Source organism: Plecotus auritus (assembly GCF_963455305.1).
Source record: "Plecotus auritus genome assembly, chromosome: 5".
NCBI classification, from domain to species: Eukaryota; Metazoa; Chordata; class Mammalia; order Chiroptera; family Vespertilionidae; genus Plecotus; species Plecotus auritus.
Window position 1 is genome coordinate 75850780 of NC_137776.1, and position 24374 is coordinate 75875153.

The window sequence follows — 24374 nt, forward strand, 5'->3', positions numbered from 1 at the left end:
CAGCAAAGGAATAGTGACCTCTGCCAGCACTTTTGTCTGGCAGAAAGCTGCCCCTGATGCCAGACAATTTATTTATTCCCCATATGTCCCTCGTCCCTTTCAAGTTGCTGCCCCAACACTGGAGCTCAGAGGGAGTGAGTCCAAGTAAGCCTGTGCTAGGACCCTTTAAGAAAAACTGCTTGGGACTCCAGCAGCCTGTGTCACTTACCCACAATCTCCACTGGTTTTTACACCCAGAAGTTATGGGGACCTTTCCTTCAACTAGAACCCTGGGCTGGGAGCGTCTTCACAAATATTTTAGAGCATGTATGACCAAAAATGTTATTTTATCTTAAAAACTGAGACAAAAAGACCTAATAATTTTAGTGAGTTTCCTTTATTTATATCAGAGGCAAATGCAGAATCTAGGCCTTCACTGTAGAAACCTATTTCAGTTGTAACAGAGAAATCAGTAATTTGTGGTTCAAAAAAAAATATACTTTTGCCGAAACCGGTTTGGCTCAGTGGATAGAGCATCGGCCTGCGGACTGAAAGGTCCCGGGTTCGATTCCGGTCAAGGGCATGTACCTTAGTTGCGGGCACATCCCCAGTGGGAGGTGTGCAGGAGGCAGCTGATCGATGTTTCTCTCTCATCGATGTTTCTAGCTTTCTATCCCTCTCCCTTCCTCTCTGCGAAATATCAATAAAATATATTTAAAAAAATATATATATATATATATACTTTTGTGGTTGGGTGGGTGGGAAGAGATCAACCAAAGAACTTGTATGGCCCTAACCGGTTTGGCTCAGTGGATAGAGCATTGGCCTGCGGACTGAAGGGTCCCAGGTTCGATTCTGGTCAAGGGCATGTACCTGGGTTGCGGGCACATCCCCAGTAGGGGGCGTGCAGGAGGCAGCTGATGGATCGATGTCTCTTTCTCATGGATGTTTCTAACTCTCTAGCCCTCTCTCTTCCTCTCTGTAAAAAAATCAATAAAAAAAATATATATATATATATATATATATATATATATATATATATATGAACTTGTATGCATGCATGTATAACCCATGTACACAGACAATAAGGTGGTAGAGGCCTGGGGTGGTGGGGTGGGGGTGGGCTATAAGTGGTCAATGGGGAAAAAAAGGGACATATATAAGACTTTAAACAATAAAGATTTTTAATATATATATTTTTTTTCTCAAATATGGCATACAAATAAGAGCAATAAGTCATCTCTTAAATATTGTTATAGTAAAAACAAGTCCTCCTGAAGGGAAAAAACAGGTTTTACAGTATTTGTCATACTGAATTACCTTGCTCAGCATATATGTCATGACTAAACAATTCTTGTTGTGTTTATGTTTCCAAAAGCTGGAAATGAAAATTTCTTCTTTTATAGGTTTAATTTTTATTCTTAAGAATAACTAATCTTAATAGGAAAATATATATCAATGCTTAAAACTTGTACCAATGCAGAATAAAGTGAAAATTTGTTTTGTTCCCACTCCTAAATCCCAGTCACCAGTTACCATGGCAGAGATAAGAGCATTCCTTAATCAATCCTTTAATAATTATTCTATGATTTACTTTTATATAGGTTTAGAAAAATCTTTTATTTTTTAACTTAAATGTTAGCGTAGTATGTGCACTGTTTGTATATTGCTCTTTTCTACTTACAAAGTATTGGTATGTATTTCATATTAGCACACATGTAGCAATCACTTTAATGTATGTGGCCAAATAATATTATACTGTATGACTGTACTATATGTTATTTATCCAGATACCTATTGATGAAAATTTATGTTTTTAATCTTGCTATTACAAACAATATTGCAAAGAATTTTCTTGCTCATCTGCCACGTACATATAAAACTTTATCGTTATAATGAATTTCTGACAAATGGACTTACTTGGTCAAGGGAGATAGATATATAGATAGATAGATTTTTTTTATGGTTGCCCAGTGGTTCTCCATATAGATGATAATAGTTTATAGTTCCATTATCAATATGTCGGAGTGCCTTTTGTCTACACTTTAATCGATACAGTGTCTTATCAAACATTTTCATTATTTTAAAATCAATTTATTATTTTATGAGAGAAATTGAATACTTTTTACAATGTAAAAGTTGTCTATATTTTTCTTTCTATGAATTGTTTGTCCTATATCCTTTACCTTTTATTTACTTGAGTATTTTCTTCTTGTCAATTTATAGGAGCTCACGTGTAATAGAGAATTTAGTCCTTTGTTATATGGTAGATATTTAATCTAGTTTGCCTTTTGACATTTTTTACATTGTTTTTGTCCTGTAATTTTTTCAAACATACATTAAACATTATTGTTGACTTGTGTCAAACTCAGACAGGCCTTCCTCATTCTGCAGTTCTAAAAATATATTTTATGTTTACTACTAACACTTTCATGGTTTTATTTACTACATCAAAATTTTAAGCCATCGGGAAATTATTTTTTTGTGTTAAGTCAGAAAATCTTCCAACTTAATTTCTTCTCCAGGTTCCCTAAAGCAGCCTTATAGTCAGTTATGAGTCAGTACCAAAGTATTTTTCTATTGAAACAATAATATATTTTAATACCAGTTGAAGTAAGTCACTATTATATATTTTTATCCTGAAATTCTTCTGGTGAGTTATACTTTTTTAACATATCCTTTAGAATTACCTAGTATTATTTTAAAGAATGGTTGTTGCAATTATTTTTCGCCACAGAAAATTTATAAATTAATTTAGGCAGAAGCACGGTCTTTGGGATGTTATTGTTTTCAGTCTAATAATACTATATACTTTTCCTTATTTGACGTCTTTGTTTCTTTCATTAGTGTTTTAAAATGTTTTCATATAATTTTTTTATATTTCTTAATAATTTTATTCCTGGATTCCCTGTCTTTTGTTGTTGTTGTTGTTGTTAACGTGTATTTGTTGTTTTCTATTTTGTCTTTTCAGAAGCTATTATATGTAGGAAGGTTAGTGATTTTGTCTAAAAATCTGTAATCAAGCCCTTTCTCTAGCCCTTGTTGCTGGCATCCACTGTTCTGTGTTCTCTGTTGTTTTGCCTTTTATCAGAATGTCATAGAAATGGAATCATATAGGATGTAGACTTTTGAGCCTATTTTTTTCACTTAATATACTGCATGCCTGTTTGTTTCTTCATTCAGACCCTCCTCCTAGGTCTTAACAGTGCTCTGAGGGGGTCCTGAGACCAAGCTGTACTCACATCCTGCTTTTTAAAGAGTGATTGTGGGGTTTGCCCCTTAGTTGTACTATCTCCTTTGGGACTGTTCCTGTCAGCCTTCTTTTACATCTTTCTGTTTGCATGCATTCATCGGCCCTTCCTCTCATACTGTGGGTTTTTATCACATATTCTTCCAGTGGTAGGGAAGAAGAAACTTGGATTTATTTTCTTTTGTCTTCTCTTTTTTTTTCTTTCTGTATTTCTTTCTTCCTCTGGTGTGATATTCCTAGGGCAGAGACATTACCTTGCAATTTTAAAACTATATGTTCTTTAATAGGTATTAAATATAAATTTCTCTAGCAAATAGCTGCTGCACTGATAATTTAGTGCTTGACTAAGGGCGAGCTGTAAGCCAAAGGATGGGGAAGCTGTTCAGAGCTGAAATGTCCCTAGTTTTAGTACATGCTAAGAAATACCTTACTTCCTTTCACAGAATCATCTTTTCAGCATTTTCTCTTATGCAATATCCCTTTTGCTTATTCCATTGAGTAGTCTTTGGAATATAATATCCATAATAATTATTAAACATATATTAAGATATTATTAAGTATTAATACTTTAATTATCAATTACCATAATAACTATGTTATACATAAAATGTGTTGAGGGTCAGGAGTTTAAGTAAACTTCCACTATGTACACAGATAATTGATAGCAAAACTCTATCTTGCAGAACCTGCATTTTCTCACTCCAAGTCTTTAACTTTTTTACTACATCACTGTAACCTCCACATTTGTATTTACTGTGACAGATTTCAGCTTACAAATCACATTTGCACACATTATTTAATTTGATCCTGATAACAATTTAAGTTAGATTGAAAGTAGATTATTGTTAACCCCATTTTACAGGTAAGGACACTTAATTTCAAAAAAGGCAAGTAATTTTTTCAAAAGCAAAGAGTTGTTTCATAGCCAGAGCAGAAAATCAAACAGGGCTCCTAATCCGTACCTTTCTTTTAAATGACAGAAAGTCTACAATCATTTTTTGCATTAATAATGATATACTCTGATTTAAAATTTTATGAGTATTTTTTCTATTGAGAGCCATTTGAAACTATTTTGTTCATGTTTAGTGTCTTGTATCATTAGCTATTGTCATAGTGATGTTATCACTGTGCAATAAGTAACCACAATAGCTAAGTGATCACAATACACATAATGTTTGCTTACAAGTCCTTAGGCCTTCTGAGCAATTCCTGTGGTCTTGGCTGGACTTACTGATGTGCTACACAGTCAGCTGCAGGTCTATTGGTTAGCTCTACAGATCATGGCAGGGCTCTCTCCCATATTATCTATTATCTAGTTTCTTGGAATGTATTCAGTTTCTCTCCACATTTATTCATTTAAAAAAAAAAACAACATTTAATTAAAGTGCTGGGAAGAGCTTCCTAAAGCAGTGGTCGGCAAACCGCGGCTCGTGAGCCACATGCTGCTCGCGAGCCGCGGTTTGCCGCTCTGTTGACTAATGAGTTTGCCGACCACTGTCCTAAAGTATATTCATGTCCAGTGGGAAATAAAATGGCAGCAACTCCCCTACACCAAGGGTTGCCAGCCGAGGTTCACACCCTTCTGAACCTAGGTTTACATGTGTTCTTCGTCTGGTGTTTGGTCTTAGGGACATCATAACAAGCAAGACAGGTAAAACCCCTGTTTTCATAGAGCATATTATCTAGTGAGGAAATAAATGACCAACAAGTAAATACTGGTTTTAAAATATACTTCAAACAGAATAAATAAGCCATGGTGATATAATGGAGATGGGTCTTAATTAGGTAACTAATCAGGAAAGACCTCTCTGTAAAGATGAGATTAATAAGAACAGTAAACCTGTTTGCAATTGATAGAAACCCAGTTCAAATTAATTTGAATTGATAAGTGCATTGGCTCACCTATACAAAGCGTGGGGTGTGCATAGGAGATTTGAAGTTTGAAGGAAGGAATTAGTCTTAGGGGTAATTGGAACTGTAGCTTTGAATGTTCTTAGAACACAGTCTCTGCCCAGGTCATCGCTGCTTCATTCTCTGTGACATTTTTCTCTTCTACAATACTACAAATAGGTTTCTTCAACTTACAAGAACATTAATATTCGCAACATTAGCCTTAGAGATTGGTGACCTAAAAGGAAAAGAGAGTAGGTTCCCTCATCTTGAAAGCTTCTCTCCAAGTTTACAAACCTATTAACCAGACTTAGATCTTACAAACCCATTAGCCAGACTTAGATCTTACAAACCCATTAACCAGACTTAGATCTTACAAACCCATTAAACAGACTTAGATCCACCTCCTGGGAGGATCACTGTGGTCAGGGCTGATTATAGCAGCTCACTTTCAGAGGATATATCTACATCTGGGATAGAAAAACCAATTTTTCTAAAGGGAAGTGCAGAGAGCTGACACTAATATGAAAATGGGGGAAATCTTTGCAAGCCTGGCTCTCTCCCTCAAAAATATATTCATCAAACAGAATTCAAGTGTAAATTATAATAGTATGTTGGCCAGTAGTTGGTACAGACCTTGATACATTTTTTAAATAATAACAATTTTTGGTAACTTTTGGGTATTTAAACTTTTTTTCAGCTACAAAATACAAAACTTTAATCTTATTTCTGTTTTTAAAGCTTCTCGCTTTCTTTCCACTCTGGCCTGATCTAGGCTTAAAGACTAGTGGGGAAGAGTGTGCTCATGACTTCCTTGGACTGTGGAGAACATTGAATCTTCATTCTATGGGGACCGCTTCTAACTTTACACCCTCAGTTGTTTTTATAGAAATCCTCTTCCTACTGGATCTTTCTCCTTCATGGACCTGTAGGCATGTGATGAGCGAGTGGCAGAACTAGTTTCAGCTAATTCTTAGCATTTTCTGTGGTTTTCCTGAGGTTTGGCTTGTCAGCTGAAACTTCAGAAAAACAGAAAATCTTCCATTTTGTCTTTGAATTACAATAATTTATACCTTATTTTATTAAATAAAATAAACCTAAATTATTCAAGTTTTTTCTTTTAATTTTTGGGAAAACGTATTGCTTCTTTAATGACATAAAATTATATAATAAATTATACTTTTAAATGAATGGATTTTGACCTCAAGTATTTTATTACACTTACCAAAGTACATGAATATTTTCATAAATTTATTAAAAATAAATTTAATTTCAGATCCCTTTGAAGCATTCATCATCTTTTCTATTCGCCATGAAATCAGAAGGATTGATCTTCATAAAAGAGACTATAGTCTACTTGTTCCTGGATTGAGAAACACAATAGCTCTTGATTTTCACTTCAATCAGAGTTTACTTTATTGGACAGATGTTGTAGAAGACAGAATATACCGAGGCAAGCTTTCTGAAAGTGGAGGTACGTATGTTACAATTTTAACTTAATGTTTACTTCAGTTTTTAACTGCAAATTCCAGAAAAATATATTGTAATCAAAATAAGTTTTGATTAATCTTTGGCTATTGGTTCTTCATCTCTTCCCTAACATATGTAAAATCAGGGATGTCACATATACCTGTGAGAATATGTTGGGGGAGTGAGTGGTGAAGGCCTGTGGTATTCATTCCACTTTTAAATTGTGGGCTTTACCACTGACATGTGGTGAAGAAATTTATTTATAAGAAAAAAAGTGACTATCTTCTACATGCTAACGATTATATTTGTGAGTTAAAAAAAAGTTTTTTTATTTTGTTATACTCTTTCAGACTATCTCAAAGAAATGGTGAAGGAATTTTTGCAAAGTCTGCTAATATGAGCTTATTATTTTTGACATGTTTTGATTTATCTCTTCTGTCTAATCTAGGCTTTTCTTAAGTAGCAAGTCTTTGAGATTATATATATATATATATATATATATATATATATATTCTCTTGAAACTGTTATATTTGTGTAGCAGTTCAATACCCAGATATTTCTATGAAATTCTAAATTCCTCCCTAAGTCACATTTGCACTTTGGGAAAAATAGTAATATTTAAGCACACAATATGGTTATGATGGGTGAATTTGTGTCCTGTGTCATATTGCAAGATGCCAGTTTCAAATGATGGATTTATATCAATGGCATTAGATGGTTAATTGTTTAAAAAACACACTTAAAATGTCTAACTACAATCACTGGTAATGTCATAAACTATGAAGGGTTATCCTATGAGACAAAGGTGTTTTTAAAATATTCCGTTTAAATTGTGAAAGAAGCGGATAAATAAGAGTATTGGTGGACATTACCAAGTTACTTATTTTTATTTAGACCACACTAATGCCTTCTTTCATTATTTGCAAATGTGTAATATTTTGAAAATATTATGGCCTAGGGATGGGGGTAAAGGGAGTGTGATTTGGGGCTTATCTCTGTTCAGGTTAAATTCAGTAAAAGCTCTCATCTGTCATGCTTCTAAAAATAGTGGGTGCTAGTAACAAAATAAACTGATGAACGAAGTGGATCCAGACACTCGAAGCATGGAACAGAGAGCAGAATCTCAGAGGGAAGGCAGGGTGGGTGGGTGGGAGGTAATCAACCAAAGAACTTGTATGTATATATGCAGAACCCATGGACATAGACAATAGGGTGCTGAAAGCCTGGGGTGAGAAGCAGGGGTAGGTTGGAGGGGGTCAAGGGGGGGGGGAAGGGGACATATGTAATACTTTCAACAATAAAGAATTATTTTAAAATAAATAAATAAAATAGTGGGTGCTGATTAATTATGATGTTGTTGCTGCAGGTCAACTTTTCCCTTTATTCTACCCATGAGGGTCAACATTTAAATTAAAGTGCACTGATTTCAACCAATGCATCATTATTATTCCCAATATCCCTTGTTCTGCCTAAAAAGTCAGAAACGAGAAATAACATTTTTGTAACCTAAGTATTGTTATTAGCTTTAGAACTCTAGTCCACTGTCACTGAAAAGACCTAAGAGATTAAAAATTTCTGGTGGGGAAATACAGTAATTCTAAATTTGGGACCTGTTTTATTTACTTTGTGCCAAGTATTACTTTTACACTCTGTCTCTCAGAGTTAATATAATGTTTAAGTACATTATAGGGCTAATAAGTAGGCCTTTTCCTTTATGCTTAACATGTTTCTTAAGTGAGTACAAGTGTTGATTTCCCTTCTGTTGTAGGTGTAAGTGCAATTGAAGTGGTTGTAGAGCATGGCCTAGCAACCCCGGAAGGACTGACGGTTGACTGGATAGCAGGCAACATATACTGGATAGACAGCAATCTGGACCAAATTGAAGTGGCCAAACTTGATGGTTCCTTAAGAACGACACTAATAGCAGGAGCCATGGAACATCCCAGGGCTATTGCTTTGGACCCAAGATATGGGTAAAAAAGTTTGCCTTTCACACATCCACTTTGGCATAAAAATATAACCTTTTAAATTAATGTCAAGTTCAATTACCTCATAAGTTATGAGTTCTGAGTACTTATTTTGTGCATGTGTGTATGTGTGTGTGTAGTATGAATGCATATATATAATTATACATATATATATAATTTTATATACTGTATGTATTAGTTTATTACCTTGAGTTTGATTATAGATTTTTATATAGATACTTTTTAGAGGATATAAATTTTTAAAGTAAGGGCAATAGGTAGGCCTGTTGAAAGCTATTGTAACTCTACATTGAAGCAATAATTTAGTGACATTCTCTTTGACCTGCCCAAAATACTGTTGTTGTGTCTAATGGTTGCAAATCACAGTCTTTGATCCAAACAGTCACAGATGTTAACCACCTCACCCTTTTTTTGTTGTGTATGTACTTGGAGTCAGTTTAAAAGAAAATTAGAACAAGCTTGAAGGAGCCCATTGGTGAGATGCTGATTGCTGGGACATTTGAAAGCAAGGCATATGATTCTGGAAAACCAGGTCAGATGTGGAGTAACTCAGGTTATTGCCCCCGCTGTTTCCTGTGTGTTCTTCTGTGAGACAGCAGAAGGGAGGCCCTGGATTTGAAGCCAGAAAATGAGGGTTCCAGTCACGTATTCTCTGGAGAAGCTACTCAAGTGTATGATTTTCCCTTAGATTTTAGTTTTCTTGTTTGTGAATCAGAGAGAATAGTTTATATATATTTATCATTAGGTTGTTTTTGAGAAGGTAGTAAGTGGGAGAGAATGTGTAACTGATGTATGTGAGAACACTTTATTACTGTTAATTATTTATTTTCTTGGTCATTGTTTTTTAAGTTCAAAGCCATTGTCCAGTCTAAAGGGTAGTAGAAAAGACACTATTTGGGGCTCTGTACCTTTAAATAACCCAAAGTCCAGGGAGCACCAATGGGACTGGGAGTTGGCCAGTTAATGAGATGCAGTAGAGGAAAAAAGGAGCTTTGTGTTTCTTCAGCTTCCTGGCTGCACTGACTGGCTTGTGCTCTGGTTTATGCCCAAGACCAGAAAACAGTAGATTGGGAAGTTTGTTTTTTTTTTTCTTTTCCTCATTGCAGACACAGAAATTAAAGGGGCAAAGCAGCTTGTCTACAGCAGGGTTCCAAACTGGCTAACTTCATTGATGTGTTTGCTTTCTCTTCCACAGTGTTTTAAAATATATTTGAATTAGTTGCCAAAACTTAAAATATTGAGAGAGTTTGCATAGAGCTATGGAGTTCTGACTTCTTCTGAAAACTAGGGAGATCTGTCAGCAATGAGCAGAGCAGTAACTATAACTTTTAGCTTGGGGTACTTCTCTAGTTCTCAGTTTACACTTTGCCCCTTCCATGCCTTGCTTCCTATAATAACAATTAATTCACTAGGAAGAAATGTGCTCTGTTTAATGAGAAATTCCCCCTTTTTTTAAAGAGACTATTTCTGAGGTTACAAATGAATTGCTGATCCTGAGCCTTTACTTCCCACAAAGGTTTCTTGTCAGCAAAAGCTATACCCTCAGTGTAACAGCTACTGGTGTGAAATCTTCACCTATTATACCTAAGTTGTACCAGCACCTTATCTGCACAAGAAACTTTCTTTATAAGGGGAAAGTGATTTCTTAGAGATAGTTGTAGGTTTAGCATTTATACCAACACAATAGGAAAATGGTGAATGCCTCTCAAATTCCAATTGGCACACAGAGAAAAACAAACGAACAATAAAATAGGTGGATGAAAGTTTTAAAAGTATATGACCAAACAAAACAGGAAAGCTGGGAGTTAAAACTTCATTTTCTAGAACTTTGAACTGACAACGCTTAGGATAAACTTATTCATCTCAGTTTGTTTGGGGAATTTCCAATCTGAGAGGAGAAACCAAAAACAAACACAAAGGACACACAACCCCCAAATACCATTTAAGTGAAAATATCAGACACTATTTCAATCATATAAAGGGACGTTCAAGAGTAAAATACTCTCTAAGATTGAAAGTTAGAATAGAGCTAGCCTGTGAGTAGGAAAAACCTGATAATGCTTCAGAGAAAGTTAATGCCTTTTTTTATTAATGGCTACTACAAAAGTGTGAGGCTAATTAAGATAACTACAGTAGTACTACTAGTAAAATAAAAACAAATGGGTGAGGAAATTATAATTATTTTTTTCTGGCATAAATGACACAAATTTCAAAGTTCTGATGATTGTACTAATTTATTCGAGACTGGAGATGAATTGGAAGGTTGACAGGCTTGAGTGTTTTGATATGATAGGATTTTTATTGTTAAAAATATTTTATAGAGGATTGATACAATTACGATATGAGGTTTCTATACATACCTTTAAAGCTCAGTTGTAGCAATTAAATTTTAAAAGATAGGGCAAATATTAAAACATTTCAGGTTCATCCAATATTTTGGTAAAAAGTACAAAAGTCTTTTTAAACATTGGACCTTTCATCAGGTAGGCTGAGAGCATAGTAAAATTAAGCACACCCACACACTTAACTGCTAAGGCAAGCTAAGCACATAAAAAGCAACACTGGAAAATAATTTGTGCTATCAACATATTCAAAAATAAACATAAGGTGTCCCTCTATTTCTCAATTATTCACAAAATATGCAAATAAGCTGTGAACCAAAATTGATAGGAACCCCAAAAACATTCAAACATCTTTTGAAATATTTTGTTTTAGGATAAATCCACTGGATATTTTTTTAGGAAATATGATGTATATAAATACTGTTATCTTTTCTACTAAATCATAAGCTTTCCGATGGCAAAAAAGTAAGTTGCTTCCAAGTCTATGAAAACTTATACTCTTGGTATATATAATTGTGCTTAATAAATTACTGCATGCATATGAATAGATTGTTTACATCTAACTTATAGGAACTCAAGGATATACCTTAAAATGTGAACTGTGCAATAAAAGAAGAACTAATGCTATAAATTTTGTTTACAGTAAAAATGAAAAAAATAAAAAAAGGTTGCAACCAGTCACTTTGCTTCCTCAGCACAGCTGAGAAAAAAACAGGCTATAATATTAGCCCCATAAAACACATTTACATCACATAAAGTTCCAATAGTAATGAAGGTCTTTGTGACCTATTTTACAAATACCAAAAAAGAAATGTTCTTAATCGACTACTCTGCGTCCTAAGCATAGAATCCACTGGTCTTCATTTTACATTATAAGGCATGTTTTTCATCATGCTACAGCTTTGCAGTATTCTGAGTTTGACTCAGTCTCTCAAGTGACAAATTATTCCAAGGTGGTAAATTGGGGGTCCTAGGGCAGAGAATTTTTTCATTGATTCCACTTTAAGGGCTTATTCTTATTTCTAAGGTGACCTGAATGAGTACATGAATCTCTTTAAGCGTCAAGCGTATTATTAGGGAGTGACAAGCACGGGGACTTCAGAATGCATCAGGCAGCACTCACTTCCGTGCTCGCACTTCCGTTGCCTTTGTTCTTGTGTACGTGTGTGGCGTCTTCCTGCTCCGCTGCTGGAATTTCGTTTTCCTTTGTCAGAATAACTGGACTCTGCTATGACAGTTGCAATTGCTGAAAGCAGATATAATAATTGTGACGATTAATAAGACATCTAAATAAAATTGTAATTTTATCTGGGAGTGTTCTTAAACAAAACTAATAAAGGCATCGGTGGTTTAAGTAGACCTACGGTATAGATAAGTAACCTCCTTCTTTACCAAGATCATTTATTTTCACCTTCTGCAGCCTGAGAGGTGATAACAGCCTTTTCATGCCAGTGGTGGTACAATTTGTTCATGGTCTATTGGCCTAATTTAACCCTGATACAGACTAACCCATGAATGCAGGAACTGTAGAGTCAGTAGACTGTAGTCTCTTTTTAAAAGCAATGTGGCTGAACATTTCCATATGTCCTGTATAAAAGGATATTCAGTCTTTGTATATGTGAAGAAATAGTGCAATCATTGAAATGCTGATACATTTTAACAATAAAAAGAAAGTAATATGGGAAAATATTCTCTTGAAATACCACTCTGTAGAATATACACAAGAGTGCCTAGAATTTTATGAAACAATGATCTTTGAAATCAACATTTTAAATTGATTGTAAACTGACGTATGGCAAAATTAAGAATACTTTTAGGGTAACTAATTCTAGAGCAAGTTATTTTATAGTAAGTGTTGGAAATTTCCCACTAGAGTTGATGAAAGATTAGGGTCATAGTGACCACTACAGAAGAACAATTTAATGTGGCTATATTTAGTTAAAAAATGAAGGGCTCACTCATTTTAGAGTGCTGAAAATTGTCCCAAGCCTTATTTTCTTTAGTCCACTGGAAACATCTGTTTACAAGTCTACAGTACCTTTTTTTGGTAAAGTTACACACAGAGCACACAGATTTGCAGGGCTGCTGATTCGTATGTTGGAGTTGCCACACCCACATAAGGCAGAATTTTTTCAGGTAGAAAGTTTTAAGGGAGACACTGGATCTCCATTTGTCTGGATATGGTGGTGGCTTATCCACAGGTACCCGGAGTACCTATGACTCTGAAATTCACTGTGCTTGTTTAAGGGATTATTTTTACTATTATTTTTCAAATTTGCAAAGTCTCTCTACTTTACCTTGTTTATCAAGATATCACCATACATTTGATGGGTGCTATATTGCTCTTGTTTTTATTTTAAATATTATTTTTTTAATATCAAGTTTAAAGGAAAGCTAACAAATAACAACTTGTGTCACTGAAAAGATGTGTGCATGGAAAAGTAAATTTGAAGAGAAACACATCATTCATTTTATATTTATTGTTTTCAAGAAAAAAACTTACAACTACTTAATTAAATAGCCTACCAGCTTCATATTAATTAACTTTTGTTCCATTTTAACTGGAAACATATTTTATGTATCTACCTATATTAATATCTATATCTATTTTTCTCTGTATATATGTTGCTTATAAGTTAGTTTATGCTTATATTTCTAGATTAGTATTTTTTCACACAGAACGATTCTATCTTTAAACATTAGTCTTTCCAGAAAAAAAATTTCCAACAGGAAGATTTTATAACTGTCCTCTACTACATTTTAATTTTTCAAAAAATTATCTATGTATTTAATTTTTAGTTATTCTCACTTTTAAATCTTTATTATAAAAATGTTCAAATACACAAATTTTTAAAAAAAGCATAATAAACTCCCTCACTTCCTTCATAAGACTTCAATATAAATACATTCTCTTGGTATAATAATGTTTACTTTTATTTCACAACAGTTTACTTAATTTATTCAAATATTTGGTGGTTAAACAATTAATAAGTTGGATTTTTTTTTGTGCATATGGTCCCACCACCAGCGTTGTGGAAACTCCTAAAGCTACCCATGAAATTAAATGTATTAAAATATATAAACACATTATTTGAGACTCATTCTATGATATAAACCAAATCTTATGACCTACTCCTCTGAATTTTTTTCTCATGGCTTTGACTCATGGTTACTTTATAAAGTTAATCTATGTTCACATACATGCTCCTGTAACACTTAAACATTGACAGTAGCATTACTTATAATTCTCTCCTCATTTCTTTAACAGTTTGGAGAGACTGAGTTTTATCTTTTAAAATATTCTCTATGAATATGTGCATGTTTATGCTTGTACAAACACAACTATTTTCTATGTGCTAGCCATCTTATTCAATAATTATTTATATCCATCACCTCATGAAATGATCCCACCTATTGTGACTGTTATACTTTATCATTTACAGAAGAGATGATGGAGTCTGAGATTAATTATGCTGGAGTGACAGATCCCAACCTTGATTGCAAGTTGGTCTGACAGAAAAACATATACATTGGCATAATTCAGCATTGACACATCATTTAATAACATTTCTTGAACTTCCATTCCTGTCAAGGTCCATATCTTCCTTCACTGTTCACCACACTCTTTAAGCACATATACTTACTAAATTGATTATATAACATTTTAAATTGCCCTCTAATCCTGTGGTCAGTAAACTGTGGCTCGAGAGCCACATGCGGCTCTTTGGCCCCTTGAGTGTGGCTCTTCCACAAAATACCACGGCCTGGGCGAGTCTATTTTGAAGAAGTGGTGTTAGAAGAAGTTTAAGTTTAAAAAATTTGGCTCTCAAAAGAAATTTCAATCGTTGTCCTGTTGATATTTGGCTCTGTTGACTAATGAGTCTGCCGACCACTGCTCTAATCATTTAAAATTTGCAATTCTTATATTCTAAAAGAGCCAAAAATGCTTCTCAAAAATTGAAGGAAAAAAATGAATAGTTTTTTATCACTCAACATTTCCTTATATAGGCATCATAACTTTTTAAAAAGAAGATAGGTTTAATTGGATTTTAAATTTTGTTCCAGGGTATTGTTTCATTTTTCAAGGTAATCCATCAAATAAGAATCAATCAAAACAATGGAAGAATTGAAAAATAGCAAATGTGTGTAATTATAACAAAGAGCACATTTTTCTTACCAATGATTTTACCACTTCTCACCAAAATGTGTTCAGAACTAATAATAAGAAAACTTATTGGATTGTCAGTTTACCTCTGGTCCTTGGTGTCCTCCTTTACCAAATCCCCATGCTACTCATTGGGCTCTACTACCAAAGTAGAGAAAGCAACTAGCCATGCTCTTACCCTGTACTACATGCTTTCCCTTTGTTATTTTATTTAATGACGTTAAAGAGTTAGATGTTAAAAGCCTAAGAACATAGCCCAGCCAGCATGGCTCAGTGGTTGAGCGATGACCTATGAATCAGGAGGTCACAGTTCCCAGTAAGGGTACATCCCTGGGTTGCGGGCCCAATCCCCAATGTGGGGCATGCAAGAGGCAGCCAATCAATGGTTCTCTCTCATTATTGATGTTTCTATCTCTCTCTTCCTCTCTCTTTCTCAGTTAAATCAATATATATGTATATATTACACATTAATATATTTAAATATATATTGTATATATATTTAAAAATGAATAAGGATATAGATTAGATTGTCTAGTTCCCCATCTCTATCTGCCACTTGCTAGCTAAGTAACTCTGATCAAGTGATTTAACTTCTCTAAGCTTGTTTTCTCATCTGTAAAACACTGATAACTAGCCATGGCCTCAGGGTCAAGGAAATGAGATAATCTCTATAAAGCTAAAAATAGTAGGTAGCATGTAGTAAGCACTCAAAACAATATTAACTATTGTAATGATTGTGGAACTGCTATGTACCCATGTTATATAAAAACTTTTGAAACATGTTTAAGCAGTTTAGGCCACTGTCGATTAAACATAAACCATCCATTATGTGACAGCTTTAAAAATAAAATCTATGACACATAGCACTGAATGCCTATTGTGTGGAACTGTTTCTGTACCATGAATTTCTAGAGTTACACTTAGTATTTGGTTGAACAAAAAGTAATGGTCTTTAACTTAAAAACATGTATTGTAACAATTACATATTTGTATATATCAATGTACATGATTTCCTTCTCTTTTTCTTTTAGATCCTCTGTTATATGATCTTTTCCACTAGTGTGAATCTAAATATCATCTCCATGCTGATGACTTCCACACTCATGACTTCTTTTCTGACATTCTCCCTGCCATAGCATACAGATTCCTGGACATGTCTTCCTTGTTGCCTTTAAATCTCACCATCAAAAAATCAAAACTAAATTTGTGATTGCTATCCATACCACCCACACTCAATTACCAGCTCCTAAAATCTGTTCCTCCTCATTTATCCAATATCACACAATGGATTTCTTGCATGCCCTCTCTCTATTCTCATTCTGAGTTTGCTAAAACAAGAAAAACCTACAATTTCATTTTCTACCTCAGACCCTACATTCAATCATCAGCTAGGCCTGGCAATTCTACCTTCAAAATGTGTTTGAATATAGCTATTTTTCATCATGTTACCACCATACTCCATCCAAACCACTATCATTTGGACTAATCTTTTGAAATAACCACCTGACATAGCATACCCTTATCTCACTATAATCCATTTATATATCATGTTTCTCCACCTAATTGTGCTTCATATTCCCTTTCAATAAAATTCCAAATAAATGTCTTATCCCACAAGACCCATAAAATCACCCTCAACTTTATCATCTTTTCCTTTGCTCCTCACTCACCATAGTTCTGATCATTGGCCTTATTTCTGTTCAAGTTGACCACACCCCTCTCCCCCATTACTGCCTTTATATCTGCCGTTTATTTTCCTTGGCATGCTCTTATTCTGCCCTCCTCATCTTTCTGTTTGACTATTACCTCCTCTAAGTGCATTTTTCCTTTATCGCTATCTCTAAGTAGGTCATTCACCTGCTGTTCTAATAACAAACTTCCTCAAAATATTTAAAAGCTGTAATCACCTATTTATGTATTCATGTGTTTATTTAGTCTGTCTCCTCACTGGACTCTAAACCCCAGGAGGGTAGACAATGCATCCATTTTCCTCTTGTGTCCGTTTACCTAGCCAGTGCCTAGTATACAGTAGGCATTAAATAAATATTTGTGAAATGAACGACTGAAACAATAGCATTTTCTTCTTCTTCAGAATTCTCTTCTGGACAGATTGGGATGCCAATTTTCCTCGCATTGAATCTGCCTCGATGAGTGGTGCTGGGAGAAAAACCATCTACAAAGACATGAAAACCGGGGCTTGGCCTAATGGACTAACTGTGGACCACTTTGAAAAAAGGATAGTTTGGACAGATGCCAGGTTTACAAAATAATCTTTGTTCTGTATTTTCTGTTACCTTCCTCCGATGACATTTACAAATCCAAAACGTTTTCTAATATCCATGCATGATGTATACACACATTGAAATAGGTGGTGATTTTTGTTTGGTTTTATTATAATGGTGATTTTTCTGGCAATTGGTGGCTTTTGTTTGTTTTTGTTATGCTGGCTTTTTTTCCTGGCACAAATTAGATACAGGCTCACAAAAGTATTTTCATCATTTATCTAAAATATAAAATCACTTCACTGTATTATTTGAGTGAGTTTTGATAAACGACTGATGTATTTACCTTTCTGTAGGTCAGATGCTATTTATTCAGCCCTCTATGATGGAACGGGAATGATAGAAATCATCCGTGGTCACGAATACCTTTCTCATCCCTTTGCTGTGTCTCTGTATGGGAGTGAGGTCTACTGGACTGACTGGAGGACCAACACATTGTCCAAAGCCAATAAGTGGACAGGGCAGAATGTCAGTGTGATTCAGAAAACCAGTGCACAACCATTTGACCTTCAGATATACCATCCTAGTCGTCAGCCACAGGGTAAGTGATTGTTAATGAATTAACCACCCAGAAAGTATTTTCACTTCCATCATATAATATTTGAACTGTAAAATAGCTTTTCTAATTTAACAGTTATTAATACTTTATGTATATTGTAGGATGAGAGTGGTTCAAGCCTTTATTTTAATGAGTCAGGATTTTTTTCTTTCCCTTTTTATTTTACATAGATATAGAGAAATCTTAGAAATTAAGAGTTTTACATATGATTTCACTCATAATACTGAAACTCATGAACAAAAACAACAGCATGGTGGTTGCCAGAGAGAAGGGGGTGGTGGGAGAACAGGGTCCTAATATAAGGTGACAGGAGAAGATGTGACCCTGGGTAGTAGACACACAGTGCAATATACAGATCTTCTAACATAGAAACCCACACCTGAAACCTATATGTTCATGTTGACCAATGTCACCCCGATCAATTTAATAAATAAATGAACAAGTAAATTAGAAATTAAAGGTTTTACACCAACTCTCCACATTTTTAGTCATTGCTATTGCCTCAATAAAAGATACTTTGGGGAGTTTGAATCTCTTACCTCAGGATGATTAGTAAATTAGAGGAAAACACCCAGGAGACACTTATGTTAGCCCCCAAGCAGTCACTGTGTAGTATATTGGGAGAAGAAAGAATGTGTAAGAGACCTGCGACCTGCTTGAGTTTATCCATTTTAAGAGAATGGGGTCACATGAACATGTCTGCTACCTCGCCCCATGTATTCCACATTTTGGTGCAATAGTAATCTTCATATTAGTTTTGTGATTTTATTTCCTTCACTTCTTCTTTGATCTTAAATCTGCCTCACATTTCTTTTTCTTTTCTCTCTCTCTTTTTTTTTTTTTTTTTTTTTTCTGGGATGCCATGGCCATTTGGTATAACTTCAGCTCATATTTTTGTACCTCTTGCCTGATGCTTCCCCATTATGATATGTGTCATAACTTATGGAAAACTTACTCCAATGCAAATAATGTTCTCTTTTCATTAGCATATTTTTATGTGAGACATAGGATTCTTAGTTGGCGAGCTCTTTCCTGCAGACGGTACATTTTCTCCTTTTCTTCCTCTTTCACTGTAGATTAAGCAGATCTTCCACTTCACTGGTATTTCTGTCTTACCGACCACACTTCAAGCCTTATTTGAATTCATGTTATATTATCTCCTGCTAGAATTGACTAAAAATACCCACCTCTATGGTCCATAAATTCCATGGTTACCCTTCATTATTCTTGGGTACTTGGTCTTTATTCTCCCTTGATACTATTTCCCTCATCAAAATGTCCTCATCTATAAAAGTTTCTGTTCCATATCTCTCATGTAGTCTGATTGAATCTAGGTCTCTTCCCAGATACTTTCAATTTCTCAGTTTCAATTTTCATATATAATTGATCCTTCCTTGTCACATGGGAGTTTCTACATACCCTGGGATATGTGAGCAATCATTTAATCCTTTCTTATCACCCTTAACTCCTATACTCATTTCATCCTACAAACCTGAAAAGTATGAGGATATCACAGAGGAAATAAAGATTATCATTGTTGTACTTAAGAGGCATTCCATAAATAAATTGGATTTAACTAAATTGAAATTAGTCAAGAAATAATGAGTCTGACCATCAATGGGCCACTGGTATAATGAAAAAAGATATTCTTCTCTATAAACTCACTTCAGCATGGAGGAGAACCTAGTAATAAACCACCAGTATGTGGAGTACAAACACTTATAAGATAGGATCAGTTTATATTTTTATAAAGGCAAAATATGTACATACTAGAGGCCGGGTGTACGAATTTGTGCATGGGTGGGGTCCCTCAGCCTGGCCAGTGATCGGGGCGGATGGAGGGGGGCGGCTGACGGTGGAGAGAGACGGTGGGAGGTTGGCCAACTGGCCCACCCCATTGGGGCCGATCATGGGGACTGGCCAGGGAGAGGACCGCGGGAGTTTGGCCAGCTGGGGGTGGAGGTGGGGGCGCTGCATGAGGTTGGCTGGCCACGGGAGGTTGGCTGTGGGAGCGCACTAACCACCAGGGGGCAGCTCCTGTGTTGAGTGTCTGCCCCCTGGTAGTCAGTGCATGTCATAGCAACCAGTTGACTGGTCGTTTGGCCATTTGTCATTCAGTCATTCCATCTTTTTGTTGCTTAGGCTTTTATATATATAGATATATAGATTTTATTCCCTAGGCTGTTCAGGATTTTGTAGGAACTGTAACTTTTATGTTGAAAGCAGTTTAAATAAATCGGACCATGAAAAATGGCCTGGGTCTATGTATTACATCATTCCCCTCCTTCAAAATAGAATCAATGTATTTCATTTTTAACTGACTGTCTGATTTGTCCACTTTAACATGACCCCTCACAAATTCATAGTTTGGGAAGGAACATGACACCTCCCATCTTTTTCCAATATTTTCACATATATAAAAAGGAAGTGAGACAGTCAATGTAATTCAATAGGTTGAGGAGAGATGTTCTTGACATCTTAACTTAAAAAATGATTTATATGACATCTTAACTTAAAAAGTGATTTATATGTGACCTCTTCACTTTGCACAAAATAGGGAAGTTTTTACTATTGTGGATCTCATTTAACATATATTCCCAGGATTCAGGGCAGATACTCTAGTCGTTATCTACTTTTAGAGAATGTCACCTATAATGAGAACTTGCTATTTCCTTAGTGAAATTCAGTCGGTTTCCAACTCTGAGAATGATCAGATAACATTCTACTTTCCCCCATTGTAAGTATCACTGAGCATGTAACAGCCATTATCCATCCTGTGAGGTGCCTCTGTGGAGTAACACTTCCCATGCCAGGGAAAAATAAAAAAGATGATCATTTTATTACTAAGTGTAAAATTACAACAATGAAAATGGTGACCAAGCTCAGCATTAACACAAGTACAATAAAAATAGCTCCTGTTTTCTGGTGAATTAATCTGAGGTGCATGACAAAATAATATATTTTAATAACATATGACATTCAGTGCTATAAAATTGAAATATGTATTTCACAAATTAAAAAAATAAAGGTTAGAAATCTTATTTAAAGTTATGTAACCCGCCAAGCAGGAAATTAATACAAATGTTAACACCAGTTTTCTTACAAATAATTATTCATTATGTGTACAAATTTCAAGTTTGGTTATTGGACATTTAAGCAGAACTTTAAAAAAAGAAAATCTATTTTAGATCCTTTGGTTCTTAATGTTGTTATAAGAACTCAAGAAAAAAGCTTAAACATATGCAATGTAAAGGAGCAATGGTGGCTATTTTGATTCTAAAATTTAAAATATTTTATAGTATGAGGAAGTTCAGCTTATTGTTAATGGCATGACCTTGGGAACCCAGTTGCCTGGGTTTAAGTCTCAGCCCTACAATTTACTAATTGTATGTGCAAGATACTTAACCTCTTTGAGCCTCAGTTTCCTCATCTTTTAACTGGAAATAATAATAGTGTCTACATCCTAGGTTTTAGTAAACATGAGATTAATAGTCATTTAATACAATACATTAAGAACAGTTCATATGTGCAAAGTTCTTAGAACAAGGTCTCACACCTAATCAGTGCTATGTGTTCAAATACATAAGTGAGTAAAAATTTAAAAAGTAGCAGTTGTTCCAATCATGTCATTATTCTAGCTGTCTTTTGTTGAAATTTGGTTGCATTACTTTTTTGAGACATTTTGAATACATTTTTCTCACATTTAAATAGATTATAATGGCCTTAATTGATTACTTTTCTATATTATACCAGTTTATTTCAAGAAAAATATCAACAAAAATGTGACTCATACCTATAAAAAAGAGCAATATGATTGATCTATCAGGAGCATGCAGGTGTGTTCAGATGATTAGACCATTGAATTATTCTGTCCATAGTTAGGTTACCACCTAACACCTGCTCATAGACATGGTGAGTAGTATATTCATATATAGTATAAAAGGAATATTTAAAAGTTTATTTAATATCATAAAATAATATTTCCAAACAATATTTTCCCATTACAGATAACTTTTGGAATGCAGAAAAGCAGGGAACATAGAAAACGTACACCCATTTTCCCAACTCCCAAGGCAACAGGCATTTCAATGTTTTTTCTTCTAGTTGTTGCAATGGAGATGTTGAATAACACAATAATAAACAGAACTATCACTATTTATTAATGAACTACTATGTGCTATTTAGTTTTCACTTTTTCCCCAAATTATCAGAGCCATCTAATAGGATAGTTAGTCCCACTTTCCATGAGAAAACTGATACGCAGGGAAGTGCAGTAACCTAGCTCAGAGTCGTAAAGTTCCTCAAAGAAGCATGAGGATTCCAATGAGCATGACCAATCCATAGTCCCTGCTCCATTTCCTTCTGAATGAAGAAAGCTTTTGTATCTCTTCTAATTTAATATCATATTTCATTTTTAATTTTGTATCTTTTTTGACACAGCATTTTCCATTGTTGTTATTAATGCCTTATGGATTTCATTTTTAACAACTACATATTTTCACATCACATGATTATCAAAAATGTTCTCAGCTATTCATTTATTTTTGGACATTTAGTTTAACTTAAATTTATTTTTATTCTGTTATTAATAACTTCATTGCCTGTATCTATACATATGTATATTTTCCATATTTAAGAGTTTTGGTGGGTGCTGATTGGTGCAGCCACTATGAAAAACACTATGGAGTTTTCACAGAAAATGAAAAATAAAACTGCCTTATGACCCAACGATTACACTTCTGAGAATACATCCAAAGACACCTGAAATACTGATTTGAAAAAAAATATATGCACATTGCAATGTTATTTACAATAGCCAAGATTTGAAAGCAGTCCAGGTGCCCATCAGTAGATGAATGAATAAAAATGCTGCAGTACGGCCGAAACCGGTTTGGCTCAGTGGATAGAGCGTCGGCCTGCGGACTGGGGGGTCCCGGGTTCGATTCCGGTCAAGGGCATGTACATTGGTTGCGGGCACATCCCCAGTGGGAGGTGTGCAGGAGGCAGCTGATCGATGTTTCTCTCTCATCGATGTTTCTAGCTCTCTATCCCTCTCCCTTCCTCTCTGTGAAATATCAATGGAATATATTTAAAAAAAAAAAAAATGCTGCAGTACCTTTATACAATGGAATACTACTCGGCCAGAAAAAAAAGGTTACCTTTTGTGATAGCATGAATGAGCCTGGAGAGTATTAAGCTCAAGTTAAGTAACAAATTTACATTTATTAAGTCATCTAATATAAATATATTTTAGCACTAAACAAACACAGTTATTAATTAAATTAATGTCAGATATATTAAAAACAGCAGCAGCAGAAACAACATCCCATATAATAAAAGGCTAATATGCAAATTGTCCCCTGGACCAGGAGTTCCACCAGGAGTTAAACCAGGGGGCGGGGCCGGCCTGCCAACTGCCCATGGTCCCTCCCCTCGGCCAACTGGCCCAGTCCCTGATCAGCCCCCACCACCCCGATCGGGGATAGGGCCGGCCTGCCAACTTGCCTTTCCCCTAATCCTGGCTGGCCCAGCCCAATTGGCCCTGATCGGGGAAGGATGGCCATACCCCACCCATGCATGAATTTGTGCACTGGGCCGCTAATTTTAAAATAAAGCCTTTTGATCCATATCTTAGTTTTTTGTTTGGATAATGAGATTTGGGCTTGCATGATTAAGCATTAAATAAAAATAGTTTCATGATCATAGCCTTGTAATAACAAGGATGATATGCACATATGTTTTTATTAGTGTTTTATAGCTATTACTCTTAATATACACAAAGGTTAGCAGAGAACTTCTGAGAGATTTCCTCACTTCAAAACCAAATTTTTACACAATTCAGTTTTTTCTTCTCCACATTCATGGTTAACACTTATACATTGTATGGTGTTTGATTTTTTCCTAACTCTGTTTTGTCGACCCAACTAGATTATAAAAATATTTGAGTAATGGAGTGCCATTTACTTATTTGTACAAACTATAGAGTCTAGCTAAATCATTCATAATAACATTAATGATTATAATAATAGCACCTTTTACTTGCTAATCCTCATTGCAATTTCATAAGATTACTAGCAATACAGTTTTACAGATAGAGAATCTAAGACTGAGAAATGTGAAGGACTTTGCTCAAGGACTAATGGAAAGAGGGTGATTGCCAAATATATGACCTCATGGAGCGTCATCCCAGAGCTCTTGCTTAACCACTTGCTCTTCAGGCAGAAGAAATTGGCTTCATGTTTGTTGAGAATCGCCTTGGGATATAGTTATGTCATGTCACCACATGGCAGTAGGGAGTGAAGTTTATTGAGGTATTCACAAGGGACAAGCATTCTTACCTTTTTGGAATTTATTGTCTAAAAGAGGAACAGACTAAATTAATAACTAAGATCAATAAAATAATTATTATGGATAAATTTGAATGTGAGTATAGTAAATATATTTTAAA

At 34.9% G+C, this 24374-nt stretch overlaps 1 protein-coding gene across 2 annotated transcripts in view; it reads left to right on the forward strand.

Moving 5' to 3' along the window:
• LRP1B (LDL receptor related protein 1B) overlaps nt 1–24374 on the forward strand; it is a 1782191-nt gene that overhangs the window by 1138844 nt on the left and 618973 nt on the right. For both annotated transcript variants that reach the window (XM_080670835.1, XM_080670834.1), the window contains exons 24-27: nt 6396–6593; nt 8359–8563; nt 17178–17342; nt 17664–17908. In XM_080670835.1, coding sequence (XP_080526961.1) covers nt 6396–6593; nt 8359–8563; nt 17178–17342; nt 17664–17908 — 813 coding nt within the window. The remainder of the gene's footprint in view (nt 1–6395; nt 6594–8358; nt 8564–17177; nt 17343–17663; nt 17909–24374) is intronic.